The sequence below is a fragment of the Tympanuchus pallidicinctus genome, unplaced genomic scaffold (assembly GCF_026119805.1).
Source record: "Tympanuchus pallidicinctus isolate F22 unplaced genomic scaffold, pur_lepc_1.0 scaffold3, whole genome shotgun sequence".
Classification (NCBI taxonomy): domain Eukaryota; kingdom Metazoa; phylum Chordata; class Aves; order Galliformes; family Phasianidae; genus Tympanuchus; species Tympanuchus pallidicinctus.
The window spans coordinates 66,493,471-66,509,936 of NW_026294747.1; the positions used below are offsets into that span (position 1 = coordinate 66,493,471).

At 39.8% G+C, this 16,466-nt stretch overlaps 1 protein-coding gene across 6 annotated transcripts in view; it reads left to right on the top strand.

Moving 5' to 3' along the window:
- Positions 1 to 16,466, top strand: part of DPP6 (dipeptidyl peptidase like 6) — a 486,394-nt gene that overhangs the window by 372,031 nt on the left and 97,897 nt on the right. For all 6 annotated transcript variants that reach the window (XM_052692599.1, XM_052692601.1, XM_052692602.1 and 3 more), the window contains exon 6: positions 6,652 to 6,704. In XM_052692599.1, coding sequence (XP_052548559.1) covers positions 6,652 to 6,704 — 53 coding nt within the window. The remainder of the gene's footprint in view (positions 1 to 6,651; positions 6,705 to 16,466) is intronic.

A 16,466-nucleotide genomic window follows, 5' to 3' on the forward strand; every position in this document is an offset into this window, starting at 1 on the left:
TTTGATGTGAGATCACTTCTGCTCCAAGGAAGCCTCTCTGGCATGGGTGGCAGGAGTGCTGGCCATCCACAGTACTGCATGGCTGCAGAGCTGCTCCAATCATCCTGCACACAGCAAGGACAAACTTACAGCCTTAGGCTCCTTCAGACTCATGTTGAAATGATTTAATCTGCAGCCTCAGAGAAAACTGAATGAATCATTGAAAGATTTTAAGAAATAGAGCCATGCAAACGTTTTTCCTGATGATCTCTCATGTTCTTTCACTCTCCATCCCTTATGCAGACGATGTCATTCTCTTCTTCCAAAGCAACTGCTAAAATTTCTTTCTAGTTTTGGAGATACCTAATTGCTGCTTCTTGATTTTATATGTCATTGAGTAGCAGTGGAGCAGTGCCTTGTTCACAGTGATGTAGCAGAGATGAAACTTTGACTGCTTAGTTCTCCTTGAGACATGGGTTGCTAGGTGTGGGCAGCATCATTTTATACAAGCGTAAATAAGCTGCTGCATTGAGATCCTCCCAACAGAAAGGATTTCCATACCTTTTCTCCACTATAATGCCTGCATTCACCAGGTATAGATCTTGGTGCTTTTAGTTTCTGTGGAAGAGAGACAATTATAGCAAAGGCAACCATCTGCCAAATGCTCTGTATACCTATTGACCCCAGAGACCCATTCTTCTAAATGCCCTTCCTTCCTAGACCTATTTCCCCTGTCTGTGCTCTTACCCAAGTTCCTCAGACCTCCCTGGTGTGGCACAGTGCTGGCAATGGGCAGTTCCCACAGCTGTGACCACATTGCATGTGGGACTGATCATCTGGATGGGGTGTTGGGAAGGGGTAAGAGCATTCTAAATCGGGTGTTGGGAACAGCTGTGGGTTGTTTGGCTGGCAGCTGAACTGATGCGCAGGAAACACTTGAGGATACCATTTCATCATGGTATTCCTAGTTTATTTGAGGCACAAAGTGAAATGGGCAGTGCTCCTTGGAAGACTGTATCAACAGGCTGGTACACAGCTTGTGAAAGTTAGAGGTACATTGCTTGGGAAGGGATAAAGTATAAAGGGATAATACAGTCTAATACAATATAAGAGAGTTTGCTGTTTCAGACAAAACCAAAGTAGGTCAGTGTCATGATGAATTTGGGAGGTGAGAATGTTGAAAAGATCTCAAATTATATGGCTTTATTGAGCTGTTTGGTTCTGACAAATAATCAGGTCTAGGGTACAAAATACAGGTGTGGATTTATGATTTTTTTTCATGATAGTGACACAAAAGGAATAGGTACTGTGGTTTTTCAGAGCCTAATTCAAAGTTGGTTATTGTGGAGTGCCTATTAACAGAGAGAATAGTGATGACCAATCTGTCTCCACCAGGAGAAAAAAAAAAAAGAAAAGTCTGTTACCTTCCTGCCCACAAGCTATGACTCAACAAGAGGGAGCCCTTTGTGCTCTGAATCACAAATACATGGGAGAATCAAGAAAAATGTAATTTCACCTGAATGTATTTCTAAAAGATTGTAACTTGAACAAATCATTGCTGAGAAGTTAGTGCTCAGCTGTAGGGCTTGGTTTTTCTTTTCAGCCATTTGGAGGGCAAGTCCAACCTATTAGGGGAAATGAAAGATTTCTTCTCAACAGAACAGATGGGTCCATCAGTTTTCAGGCTGCTCAGACCCAACAAAACCAGTGACATCATGAAGGATTTTTATGAAGGCAAAGGGTGACTCACTAAGCGCAAATTCAATCTTTAATGTTAACTTCCATCAAAATTATAGAGAATTCTCAGAACAAGTAAGTGACATCCTTCGATTCTCCACAGAATGCCATGAAGAAAGATAGCATAAATATTAAGGGACAAATGCCAAACCTGCTTTCACCTATATAACTTGCATCATAGCATGAATTGCAGGTTTATAGGGTTCCAGAGCAGTTTAGAAAGGTATAGTACACAGCTGTGTCACACAGTTGGGGTTATTCAACTGGGCTGATTCCCATATGTGCATTTGGGGGATGTCCTGCTCATAGGACAAGTAGGAAAAAGGACTGCATAATCTACTTACAGCAAATGTCTTCTGAGAGATATCTTGTAGGAAACTCTTCTAATGGATCTGGCAGTTCCCATTTCGCCAGCCACTTATGTCTTGCTGCAGTTCATGAAAGGGAATAGATTGTAAGGACAATTTGGGTCAGTTAAGCGTCCTGAGGGGATCTATTACTTGGAGATATACTTTATTGTTACAGAATGAAAAGTGGTTCCTTTTACCCATATAACTACTGAGGGATTTATGATGAATTATGTTAAAATGTTTTCTTGCTGTGCTCACACTTCAGGCAACTGTTGTACAGTATCATTTCTGATGACTTGAGATTATTTTTAAGGGTGCTGTGATGACATTTTGGATGTAATATTTGATTTCAAAACATGAAGAAAACACAAATTACTAGAAATTTGATATTAATCCTTTGAACTGCATTATAATACGCTTTATATTTCTAGCCTGCTCTGTGACTGTTCCCTTTAAAAATCTTAATTATACATTTTGTGAGTTTTCTAGGTAACAATTTGAGCTAAGCAGTAGTAGGACATGAAAGACCAGTTGGCTCTATGGATGAAAAAGGATAGAAAACATGTTTTGTTTCTGTATTTACCATGTAACTAATAATCATGAGATCAGGACAACCGGTCCCTCTGAACTTTACCTCTGATCAGCAAGCTGTTCAATATATTGAGAGAGAAGGTCCTAAATTAATTGTTTTGATGGAGCAACGTGTTGGAAGATGGAATAGTTGGGCTGACATGGGGAATTTTCATCTAGGTCTCCCCTTCTTTGCCTCTAACCATCTTTATGAGCAGGCCTTTTCATGCCTGCCCGTGTCTCCTGTTTGCATTGATTCAGCACCTTGTCATGCAGACATAAAGAAAAGCCTTTCAATGACTACAGATTGCTGTTGCTAGCAGAGCATCAGCCCACAGTGTATGACAGAAACCAGCACAGAAGATGGAAGTGTAAACTAAACTCTTCCTCTTTTTCTGATGCTGGTGGAATGTCCTCATCAGACAGCATATCCTTTTCATATGATGGAAATAGATTTCACAGTTTACTTCTTTTTATATATATATATTTATTTATATATATACATATATATAATAATCCCAAATTTCCACCTAAAAACTTTCCCAAATGCTTTATAGTTGCACAGGCTGTGCCAAGTTGGAAATGATGATGAAAATGCCAAACTTTTAAAAAAGAAGTTAATGAAGGTAAAGATCCTATGTCTAGGCTGTGCCATGTGACAAAGCAGGTGAGATGTGAGGGGTAACAGAGCCTTCTCTGTCTTTTTGGGCTTATGTCAAGTGCTGCTGCAGTCATTTCGGGACATGAGCAAGAGCTATTAAATTACAATTTAAATGAATAGTCACAGTGAGTGAAAGAGTCTAAATCCGTTGTATTAAATAATTTCTACTTTCCGTTGAATAAGCTCTGCTGGACTAGAATCTGTATCCTTGGAGAACGCACAGGGGATTTCAAGGAGACATTACCATCCACATCATACTTTGCTGTGATGTACAACAGAAATTACGTCTTCCAGTTTGTTTCTGTGGCTTGCAGGACCCACAGTTTATGTGTTGTTTTGGAATTTGGTGGTGAGGAAAAAAGAGGACGGCACTCTGCTGCTGTACGTGCTGCAACATTTGCATTCCCACTGTCTTATGGTCAGGTCCAGGTTTCTTTTGTTGATTGTATAAGAAGGAGCTCAGTGGCTTCACAACAAAAAATGTTTTCATATATAATCAGTCCTGCACTTTTCTGCATTTGCGAGAGGAAAACAGAGCCATCTCTTAGACCCCTTGTGATTTCAGTAAAAACATGCACATGTTGCAGCAGGTAATGTAGACTTGAAAGTAGGCAAGATGTGTGCTGTGACCTGGGCTGAGACACCCAGTGGGAGAGTGCTTCTGGCACTGTGGTTTTAGTATAATGACTTCTCTACAGTACTCGCTGATCACTGCTGGCACAGAACTTTTTGTGACCCAGTTTTTATAATACCTAGAGCCCTTTAGAGCAATCCCAAACCTATTCTGACTTATGCTGGCGGAACAACTTGGCACAGAGCAAAATACTGACAGAAACTCTGCTGCCTTTGAATGTGCCCCTCTACTGAGAGGAGCTGTGTGCTTCTGGGACACAGCCAAAATTAGGGCTAAGATAGTCAAATCAGTGCAGTGAACTCGTACCTCACCCCTTGATAGACAGGAAGAATGCAAAGAGTTAACGCTGCTATTTTTGTTGGTTAAACCTCAAAACCAGACAAGTTATATGAAATAAATAAGAACTTTCAAGAGCTACCCAGTCTCTGAGACTTTGGTTTTCAGAGGGATGCTGATCCTACGCTTTTTCCTAGCGTGGGATTCTCTTACTGATAAATGAATAATTGAACTTAGCAGATATAGTCATCATCTAGTCATTAGTTGAGATATTAAGCAGATATAGTCATCATCTGAAAAAGAAGTTAAAATAATTCCATTTGGTTTGTGTATCTTAAGAGGAAAGCATCTATTTCAGTTTTTAGAAGGACATCCAAGACACAGAGTTCCTCCTGGATCTAAGTAATAAATCTTTTACCTTGATCTGCATTAATGGCTCTGAGACAGCTTTAAGCCCTCCAGCATGGCTGTGGGGACTCTATACCACAAGTGGGAACATCAGGAAATGGCCTTCTCACAAATTCCCTGGCTGTTTCTTTTCCCTCTGGCCTGCCACATTTCTCCATTTTCTCCTGAAGCTTTCTGTTCATACTTATTTTGGAGGCTGACTTCTGGTTCTCCTTGCCCAGCCCACTTTTTATATGTTTATACTGTTTTCTTCATCCTACTGCCAGGATACTTGAAAACAAAAGTTACTCAGTATTTGTTGGCAACGTACTGTTGCACATCAGGAAAACAATGAACACAAATGTATCTTGTCATACCTATAAAACTATTTTAAACTTAGCAAAAAAACATGCAGATCATACCAGTATTTCATCATTTGACCCTTTATGGCTTTCATAGAGTCATTAGGGTTGGAAAAGACCACTAAAATCATCTAGTCCAATTGTTGACTCCTCACCACTGCGCCCACTAAACCAATTCCCTCTAAATCATGTTTTCTAGTTCTACAGACAAATCTACTCCTCCAGTGCATTCTCTATAAGGAATTGTAGTAGAATTTCACCAAGGCTGAAATGAAACCTAAGGCCTCAGGCATCACTGAAGTCTCCATTTTCAGTAGTATAAGCTTCAAGAGCTGTTTGGCTTTGGTGTGATTAGCTGTAGATGAGATAATGGCAATTTATTTGATGCTATCTGCAACAGGTGAATCTGAAAAGGATGTGTACTAAAATCAATGCTATCTTGCAGTGAATTCATTTGTGCTCCTAGATCTTCCCTGATACCAGCGCATCAGAGACTGACCTTGTTAGGGGTGACTTTATGTATCAGCACGCCTAAAAAAAGGATTTGATTTTGGTATGAAACTTGATCCTTGTAAGGAAATGAATGAATTGCTGAAATGGAGTCACATCACTCTGGTGTCAGTCGCTGTTGCCACTTCTGCAGTCTGTGGTAGATTTTTATGTATCTTTGTATTTTATTTTCCAGGAGGGGTTATGCAGTAATGTAAAGATTTAAATCGTAACAGAGAAGTTGGCTTTAATATCTACAGAATGATATACCAGGTGTTTCTCTGCCTCTCTGTTAAGCTCCCCAGAAATAGATACCACTGTGCATGAGAGTTATAGGAAGTCCTGCACACTTGTCTGCGTTGCAGTGTGCCTGGGATGATCACTGCTGAGGCTTGCAGCACCGTCCAGGACATCTCATGGTTTCTTAGCATAAATAAAATAAATAAATAAAATTAAATAAATAAAATTGTCTTCACTAGAGAAAAATATTGTACTAATTCTCAAAGCACCGACCTTGACTCTGGTGTCATTATTTGCCACTTATGAAATAAGTAATAAACTCTCCCTACTGAGATGGTGCCATACAAACTGATGAGCTCCTCCCCGAAGCCTGGAGAGTGTAAATTGATATGAAGATGCAGCTTAGCATCTGAGCAGGCCAAACAAACGTGAGGTCAGTTCTGTGTCCAAAGTCAATAAGCTTTCATTTGCTGGCTGACTGCGGTCCTACAACCTGCTCAGAGATCACCCACTGTCACTCCCAGTTTTATTAACGCAGGACTAAAGAAGCGAAATACGCATTATGTCCCTGTTGTGTTTAGTTATAATGAGAGGTTGTCTCCAGCTGACCAAGGTGTCCTCATTAATGACTGTTCTATATTTAGCCTGCACGGAGAGCTTGTGCCCCCAGTTCAATCAGAGACCTGGTAGTCATGGTAACGACACTGAGCATCTGGATGTATACCATTTGCCAAACTGTAATGAAGTGCAAGACAGAAAGAACACACAGCAGTATTAGGTGAATGAACGCATTGTTCTTTTCTACTGCAGACGTTGAATAACTGCTCCCCAGCCATAAATGATAGGTTTCCTGTATTTATTTATTTATTTGTCTAGTTTCAGGAAAAGAGCCCCATTAATAGAGTTGACAATTACTAATCTGTTGTTTTTTTTTTTTCTCTTCTATTTCTTAATTTCATTTTGTAGATGTATCGGCATTCGTATGCGGCACATTATGTCCTCAGCAAAATTCCTCACGGGTAAGCAATTATTCGATGTTTTCATATTAAAATTCATCCATTAAGAATTCTGCAAAATAATGTGTATCATGCCCAGTGGTTTCCCTATGACAGCCCTTTGCAGAGGTTTGGCATTCAGCTGCAGCAGCCGTGGTGCTATGTGTTGTACAAAAGATGACACAGTCTGGAAGCAGAAGTACTCATCCTCCCTGGAACATCAGACTGCATGAATTTCATATTCTGGTTGTCAAGGTTTTGGCCAGAACGTAGATGTGTTGGCATCTGACTGGGAGCCATGGTTGGCCACTCACCAGAGCACTATTGGAGGATCTATCCAAGGATGTCACTTCCTTAAATTTAGCCACAACTGAGGCATCACCCTTCAGTTTACATTTCTCAGCAGATTCCCTGGACACAAATTTTCTCACTTAGCATCGCAGCAGAGAGCAAATAGAGCCACTGTGTGTTCGCAGGATCCCACTGCACTCAAAGTTACACCAAAGTCATAAGCCTTTGGGTTTTTCGGTATATCTTTTCAGAGAGTGTGCAGACAAACAGTAGGCTTTACAAAGCATTTCTGAATTTCTACTGAGTGTTCACACTATCCCATCATCCAGATAAGGAATGAAGGTGTCAAACAGGACTGGACCCAACAGTGATCCCTGGGGTACTCCACGCATTTCTGGCCTCTAACTAGACTTTGTGCCACTGACCACTACTCTGGGCTGGGCAGTTTAGCCAGTTTTTGATCCACTTCACTGTCTGCTCATCCACCCCACGCTTCAACATCTTCTCACTATGGGTTTTATGGGGTACAGTGTCAAAGGCCTTACTGAAGTCAAGGAAGATAATATTCACAGCTCCCTTCTCATCCATCAGGCTGATCATTTTGTTATACAAGCTGATCAAGTTGGTTGAGTATGACTCACATAGGTATCAGCTAGCTTGAGGAGATCCTTCTTCATCATTGATCAGAGGCAGTTTTTAAAATCCCTCTTAATCATCTCTGTCTCCATGGCATTGTAGATAACCCCCATCTCCCTGCAGCTCACCTCTTATTTGGCTAGAGTTTATCCCATAGTTCCTATCTGATTATCCCTTAAAATATACCTGTTTTGTTTGTGTTTTTTTCTTGATTATTTATTTTATTATATATTTCCTGATTATTTAAGGACTAACCCAAGTGGTTAGGAGTGGGATTCCATCATATCAACATGACGCATACAGGCATATAATGATTCCTGGCATTTCAAAGTGATATTTCTGTAGCATCCATGGAAATGCATAAACTAAATTCCTCAAATCACTGTCAGTGAATACAGGGCTAAAAGCTGTGAATCTGATGCCAGATTGTGTGTTTTAAGTATTGCACTGGTGATAGCTGTGTGGGAATGATAAAAAGTAACAATATAATCGTGCTGAAATATAATTTCAGTATTCACTTTGCTTGTTCACTGAGTTTTCATTTCTATATGTGATGGCTACACTGGTAGCAGATGCTTTGGATCCTTCTAATAGCTGACAAAACCTGTGAAGTTTTAAAAAGTGCACCAGTTCTATACACAGGGCGATCATAGAATCACCATGCAATTCAGGTTGGAAAGGATCTCCTGAAGTCCAACATCCAGTTCAAAGCAGGTTGCTCAGAATTTCAACTGGTTGAGTTTTGGAAACCTGCAGGGATGTGGATTATAGAGCCTTGCATGAAGCAGTGTTGGAGCAGGCAGGAAGAGAGGTGGAAGGATTTCAGTGTTTCATGTTGCGAAAGGTGTGGTTTAGAAAGCAGTTTGGGCTGTAGATATGCATACAAGCATTGCAAACATCACGCAGTAACAATTGCATTAATCTTTTATGTGATTGTAGCACAGGATAGAATTGAGATGCATGGCTTACTAGCATTTGCATGAAACATGGGCTTTTATCACTCATCTGGACAAATCCTAGATATATTTTAGGATTCTACAAGAAGAGAGAGGGCAGGTGTAATGAGTGGAGATGATGTAGCAGGTGATCAACTCCTACAAGGGAAGTAGAGCCTCTGTCGGATGAAGGCATGAAAATGTCTTCAGTGCATATTTCATATTTAATACAGGGACATTGTCTGATGGATGGGTGGGAGTGAAGAGCATTAGGTCAGGACCCAATGCACTGACAAAGCACAAAGTGCAGTTTAGTTTGATGCCTCAGGTTCTCCAGTGACAACAAAATTCATAATCCAGGCAAGCATCCTTGACCTCCTCTGGCTGATAACAGAAGGTGTGTATCTCTGCTGAGGCTAACTATTAAGGAGGTGAATTAATCTAATCTTAAACATCACTTTTAAAATAACCTGAAATTAATCTGTAAGCCGAAGTTGCTTTATAAAGGGAAATTTCTAATTCTTTCTTCCATGTTCTGCAGACTCTCCAGATTCAGGCAGTGTCTGAGTGTTCTGTGTGATGGCCGATCTGAGTACATCCTCATCTCATATGTGGATATAAAGGGTGTGGGACTGTAACATTTTCCTATAAGAGTTGCTGTGGAAGTGAACTCCCCATATAAGGAGAAGTAGCACAATTTAGCTCTCTACAGACAACTAGTATATACCAGTGACATATACACTGAGGATCTTACCTGAAAATGAAAAAAAGGCTGGGTTAGAAGAGGGAGCAAATAAACCTGCAAGGATTCTGTGTGGATTTGGTGAAGTACTGGCACAGGTTGCCTAGGGAAGTGCTGGAGTCATCATGCTTAGAGGTGTTCAGGAATCATGGAGATGTGGTGCTGAGGGACATTGGTTAGTGGGCATGGTGGGGATGGGTTGATGATTGAACTTGATGATCTTGGAGGTCTTTTCCAACTTTATGATTCTGTGATTCTATTATATATGGTTGTTTGTTGTTGTTGTTGCTGTTGTTGTTAATGTTGTTTTTTGTAATCCCAGCCTTCTCGCAAATTCATAGATTCAGTTCGAAACCCGTACAGCTTGTGCTTCTGGATTTGTTTGTTTGTTTGTTTATTGTGGCCTGAGGTTTTCATATTTCACAGGGAGAACAAGCCAAGATCTGCATTCCCATTTTATTTGCAGAGGACTCGGGGCACGGAGAGGAGTTAGGTTCATTTCTGCTTCCCTGCATGGCACCGGTTTTGCTTTTACTGCTCGCTCAAAAATGTGATGCTGGCCCCGGGTGCCATCTAGTGGAACAAGGCTCTTCTCTCTTTTCATCCTCCCTGACACAGGCGAGATGTACCATCCCCTCTGTTTCTGTCTGGCTTAGATACCCACTGATAACTACTTACAGCTCTCTGCTTGATAAACCCTTTTGCAAAGCTCCTCTCATAACCCCAAACTTGTACTTGCTGCATTGTAATTGCTGTTGAGTTGTAATTGATAGTTACTGCCATTGCATCCCCACGCTTAAATATGCAACAGGCTGCTCACATGTGAGGTGCAGGGAAAGAGCAGAGATAAATAATAGAAACTATTTCATATTATTTCAAGTAACTTAGGAAAAAAATAAGTTACCTAATATGATGTAGGCACAAGCCAGCAACATGCTTGTGAAATCCAGCAACCAAAAACTATTTTATGCTCCTGTGGGTTTTACATACAGTGGTCCTACAAAGTCCAATAGTAGTGGATGGTACTAGTCATTCACAACCTGTGCTGGACTAGGGAAAAGGCTTGGTTTGTTCAGAGTTTTCTTGTTTGGCTCATTGGACTGTTCCCCTAACCCTGCTTCAGGATTTCCCTTACCAGTATTAAGGTCACTTCCCACTACAGCTTGATCTGGCACTGCAGGTTCTAGGCAAGAGCTAGCTTTGTATCCCTCAGGGTACCTCTGTATTTAACTTCTGGCTGCAGCCAAAAGTAATACAATTAAAAAAAAAAAAAGGGGAGGGGAGAGAGAAGAAAAAAAATGAAAAAAACACCTATGTTGTGTTTGCATTTCTCAACACAAAGACCAGCATAAAACTTGTGCATTTCCTCAGACCTCCTAGCCCTCAACTCATTCTGCACTTACCGTTGCCCACTGAGCACAGCTGTGCTGAGTGGCAGGGATTAGAACTGACTCCTCAAATGAAGTCTCAGTACAGTGTTAGCACATCCAGACAGTGCACACCAATGGGAGCTTGCATATCTTCTTATAGGGATCAAAGAGACGTTAGCAGTTATTCCCACTCCTCAGTGATTTTATACGTGGAGGAGGAAATTGTGAATAGCTACTTCTGCAAAGGATTAGTTAGAATCATAAACTCCATTAAGGTTGGAAAAGACTACTAAGATCATCTAGTCCAACTATTAACCCATCACCACAATGATTTGCACTCCTTCCCAAATTTGTATCGCATTATCAGAAGAATGTGATGAATACATCATAAGAGCAATTGTAGAGTTTGGTTCAGCTCTTCCTATGTACACTTTAAAGCACTGTAAATTACTGCATTGCTCCCCATACTGAATTTCCATTAACTTGAAGAGAAGTCCCGTGAGTGCAGTAGGAAATGTGCACTGGAGATCACCCAAGCTGTAACAGGAGGAAGAACTCAGCCCATTTTCAAAGCAATGGCTACAGATTTCTGCAGAGCTCTCACTAATATTCCTGTCCAATCCTTTTATACAAGCTATAGCCAGGGAAGAAATTAAGGCCCATTAAAGAAAGTTTAATAAGAATTTATACAGTACTGTTGAGCATTTTGAAAGGTGGCCAAGTTTTCCTCACACGTGCTCTTATTTTCCTATTTATAGGAAAAGATAGAAAACCGTTCAGAGAACTGGCCATGCCGGAGACAACTTCCAGTGTGACCAAGTCTGTTTTGTTCTATAATGCCCCTTCCTTTTAGCATTCCAATATCATTGCACAACAAGAGTCTTCCTGTGCTTCTGTGTCTCCATCTGCGAAGCAGGGAGAGAAATATTGCTTACCCCACAGTGGTGATACACAGTAATTACTGTAGAAGTGCTGCACGATTTCACTCTTTAACTTTTATAAATTTGTACTAGAGCCCATATTTTATTTTAAGATAAAAAAGCATGGTAATTAATAGAGTCTGTTTTCAGCTAATTAGATTTTACTGTATGAGGTGCATTCTTCCCCTAACAATGACATAGGGGATTGAAACTAGCTCTTATAAGAGATATGTGAAAACAAATAATACTACAAAAATTTTTAAAACAACTCAAAAACAAATGCCTTATGCAGTTTGTGAATAATCTGCTAATGTTGCATCTCCTCCTTACTCTCTGTTTTCCAATTACAGTCCATTGTTTGTATCATTTTTTGAAGAGCTTTCTATGGCAAATCCAGGAACCTTTGCTTCATTGTGTGGTGATTCTTGTGCCAGGCTATGAATAACAACATACTCATTATCAGATATGCTTATCCCATTGTTTTTGACAACAGAAGACTGGACAAGTTATATTGGTGTTTTGATTGTGGAGCCTGACCTTAAATCTGCTGGAGCAAATAGGAATCTTTGAATTTACTGGAATTTGGCTCAAGTCCTGATGGATCAGTTGGGTTCCTTGCTTTTTTAATCATATGAATTAGACACTGAAGGTCAGTGCTTGAACAGCAGTTAAAATACACGTGCTTCTTGCTTGGAAATTCGTTTTGTACCTTTTTAATAAGAAAGCTCCAGCATTTCATTAAGCAAAGCCTTTATTTGAACATCACTCACTTCCAAGTGGTGGCAGGTCGAGAGCAGCTCAGCATTGAAGACTGTTGTAGCCTGTGCCAGTGGGAGGAAAATCACTTCAGCAGCTTAAAACCATATCATTTCCACTGGGAATTTGCCATTTGTTCACCCATGTTGGTCACTGCTCAGCATTTTTAATTTGAAATGTTCCTCCTCTGTGTAGGCAAAGCAATTCTTTACCACGTGCTTCTCTTTTCCAGAGTTAGTTGTGATGTGGGTGGACACCTTAGAAACCATACATAGTGATAATAAAAAGGAGCAGTCCCCTGATGGGAGGATTTGGTATTAAGAATGAGAGTAATGGCTGGAGAAACTGAAGGAAAAAGAACTAAAATCTTGAGTAATTAATAGTTAGGTGCACATGTCAGCAGTTTGGCAGGGAAAAGTCCAACTTCCTGATATTACAGAAAAGGTCAACAGTTTATTGTTCATTGGAAAACCGAAAAAGAGGAATAAAGAAGAAGGATTTGAAACAAAGTCTGCCATAATATTTATCTGAGGCAGCATTCCCTGAAAATGGAAGTAGGATTCCTATTAACTTCTATTCTTAAATAAATTGTGCAGGGTCACTCAATACAGAAACCAGGCTTCACTAGTGAGAAACTCAGCTGGATTTGGAAATGTTTGGAATGTGATAATATCATAATTTGAAGAACGTTGTTACCAACATCTAAGGGCCATTTCCATTCTTTGTGTGCTCGGGTAAGCCTAGAGATTTCAATGAGTGGTTTGCTGTCCTCCAGCATGGATTAGATTAGATTGGATTAGATCTTCACTGGAAATACAAGCCAATGCCTTAAGTTTATTTAATTCCCAGAGGAAGTTTGTGGCTCCCTTTATGGCATGTGATTGATTTTTAAAGTGATATTAGTACTGTACAATATTTCATAGGTCTAGTACCAAAAATTACATACACGGGTGCTTTACAAACAATGGCAGACTATAATTAGACAGATCTCTCAGCTCCTATTCTCTGCTGTATCTGACTAGATTGCTAAATCAGAGCCAAATATGTTTTAGATTCCCTTGCTTTTCATCCTGTATGCTCTAACTCCATGGAATTCCTTCATCTTGGACAAAACGCTGGGTGAGCTAAGCTGTTTTTAAGACTTGTTAAATGATAAGATGTGGATCAGTGTTTGAAGTTAGTTGATTCAGATCGCTTCTATTGCTTCTTCCAACTTCAATTCACTGAAAAGTGCTGTAAAAAAAAAAAAAAAAAAAAAAAAAAAAAAAGAATATCTGTGCCTACATGCATTAAATCTTTAGTAGTGGATAAACCTACATGCATGGAAGAGCTTTTTCCATCTGTTAAAGCACTTGTGTTAGAATTCCAGTATGATTCCTTTAGTTGCACTTTCTCATAGTTTAATTTCTTGATTATCTGTTCTGGTAAGTCTTTGATTCCCATCTGTATTGTGTTTTCCTCTTGCTGAGAGTCTCTGTAAGACTGTGTATCTCCTGGGAAGCAATTTTCTTAATGACACCTGTCTCCTTTTCTCCTTGGTGAATACTGAAGTAAACAAGTCATTTAATTATTTAAGAATGCCTTCTTGCTCCATGAGAAATGGCATTCTTGCTTCTTGGAAGTCTTCCTCTCTTTCTCCAACCTCTGGTTGGAGAATCTATGGTTCTTTGTTCGTTTATGAACATGTGTTCTACTCCCTTTAATTTCTTTTTGCAAATATCCTCAAGTCTACTTCTTTTTTTAATTCACCAACAGTTCTTAAATATGAAGTTTCCAGTTCTTTATAACCTTTCCAAATTTCTTCTTTTTGCTGTTTTTTCTCTTCCTCTTCGCAGAGAAAAAGAAATCTATTTAAGCTGCTGTCTGGTTTTATGCTATTAAAAGTCAGTGTGAAGAGACCAACTTCTAATGCTGAGACAGATAATTAGGATGGATAGCTTTTTTTTTTTTTTAATAGCTAACCATGAAAAAAAATTTACAGTGAGAAGAGCTGATGTGCTTAGGGCTGTTGTCTATCAAGATATTCAGTGATGGTTTGATGAAAATAACTGGAGGAGTATTCCTGCCTTCCCTATTTTTTCTTCAACTTATTTTCCTATGACAGTGCAGTTTTAAAATGCTTTCTTTATTCTCCAAAGTTATGTCACAGTTAACCAAGAGGGCTCAGAGTTTTTCTCAGGAACTCACTCCAGCTCATATATTTAGCTCACATATATTTAGACATATGGGAGTGCTGTTCGGTGGAAATCATTGCATTTTTGTTCATATCGGCAGTATATGCAAAGAAATTCCATGCAAATACTGTTCTGTATTGCAAATCAAGCTGAAACATTATTCAAGCAGGACCAAGGAAGAACATCCATACCATACCCCATATTTTGAGTGATTTTTTTTAACTTCCAGTCTTCTTCAGTCTGGTTCTCTAGAATATTTTCCTTGAAGAATTCTTGAAATCCAAGGAGCTTCTGACTGAGTTATTGGGACATTTTATTTTGTTTTAAGCTGCTTTTGAAGCCATTGTTATAGTACCATTTGTCATGATTGTGCTCAGAGCAAGACTCAGTGCTGGTGAGGGAAAATGCTCTTCAGAACAGGAAAAAGAGGGAACACATAGACTGAAAAAATTCAGCTTAAAGAATGCAATCTCTTTAAAACTAGTTCTTCATTAATCACAGTATTGCTTAAGGTCAAAAACAGGCAAGCTGATATGACTGTTTGATTTTTTGTTCTACATAGATGTTTTGATCTGAATTACAAGGAAAAAAATGACTTGGTAGATGGCATGCTAATTACATTCAGGAACGTTTCTTGTTAAGACTTTTTGAGAAATGAGTACTCATTTAAAGAAATGAGTAAATTTCTCTGTTTACTAGTTCAATAATCTTTTGTGAACATTGTGCTGAAATAATTCCTGTTCCTGGAACAGCTCAACAGCCTCTGTTCCAGACAATGTCATCTGAATGTGGAAGAGTTTATACAGCACCCACTCCATCCTCTGTCTGGCCTAAAACAATGTTACTTTTCCCTTCTTTCCCAGGCTTTAAAATCAATCATCTTAAGAGATGAAATAAATAAGAGCAACCCTTTATGTTAAAGCCCTTGCCTTGCCATTACTTTGGCTGGGAAAAAATAGAGTGCTTTTCCACAAGGAAACACCGAAAGTGGTGTAATGATGCAGTGAACCTATTTCTTCATGTGAACCTGTAATAGTAGATATACAGGCTGACTTCAGAACAACCCATTTCCAAGACACAAATGAGCTCACAGGGGAAGGCTTGGGTCCAAACAAGACCTAATGATGAGAGTCTGTGAGAAGCATTGGCTCTTTGGAGAGGCTGTGTTCCCTGTAATTGTGATTGATTCAAGAACATATATATAGAAGAATTTTATCAGAATGTTTTAGAGGAAGGCTGTAGCTGTGAAAAGCCATTGCTTTTCAGTAGTAATATAGCTCCCAGAAGGAGGTGGCTGGTTAGGCCATCATGAGACTCCATGTATGCAGTGCTTGGACAATGGGCGAGTGCTCCTGACTTTTTGGTGTGCATTTGGTCTGAGACCCTTCAGGCTTCATTAAGAAGGAGAATAACAAGGAGAAGGTCCAGAATAGGATGAGATAAGCTGAGGTGTGTTTGATGTAGTAGGCAATACAACAGCTTGATTTGCTGCTCTCCAAATGTGTGTTTCAGTTTGTGGATCATGTACAGCTTCCCTGGAGGGAGTGGTAAAAGGCTATGGCCATCCCACTATAGAGGCTGTGTAGGCAAGTACTCCTGCTGTAGCTGATGGAGTGGATTTGTAATGGAGTTGTTTGGGGCTGCCCATAGAGGGATTTCATGTTTAAGCACCCATGTAGCCCATGTAAGCATGTAGGAATCTACTCTTTCACAGTAGAGTTTACCAGTAGGTGAGCTTAATTTTATGCCATTTTAAGGCTTACGGACAGTCTGGTCTCACCTGGTCACTGCTAATACAGAGTATGTGATGTTCCAGTTTCTCCAAAGCCTTCTAGATCATGGCTGACAAAGAGGGATGTCTTCTCAGGCCTTCTGATGGGATGCTCAAGTTTTCCGCAAGGAGTGAATAGTGGTTCTCTTGGGAAGAGGATTCTCTTCTTTCTAAGAGAAGAGAACTAGAAG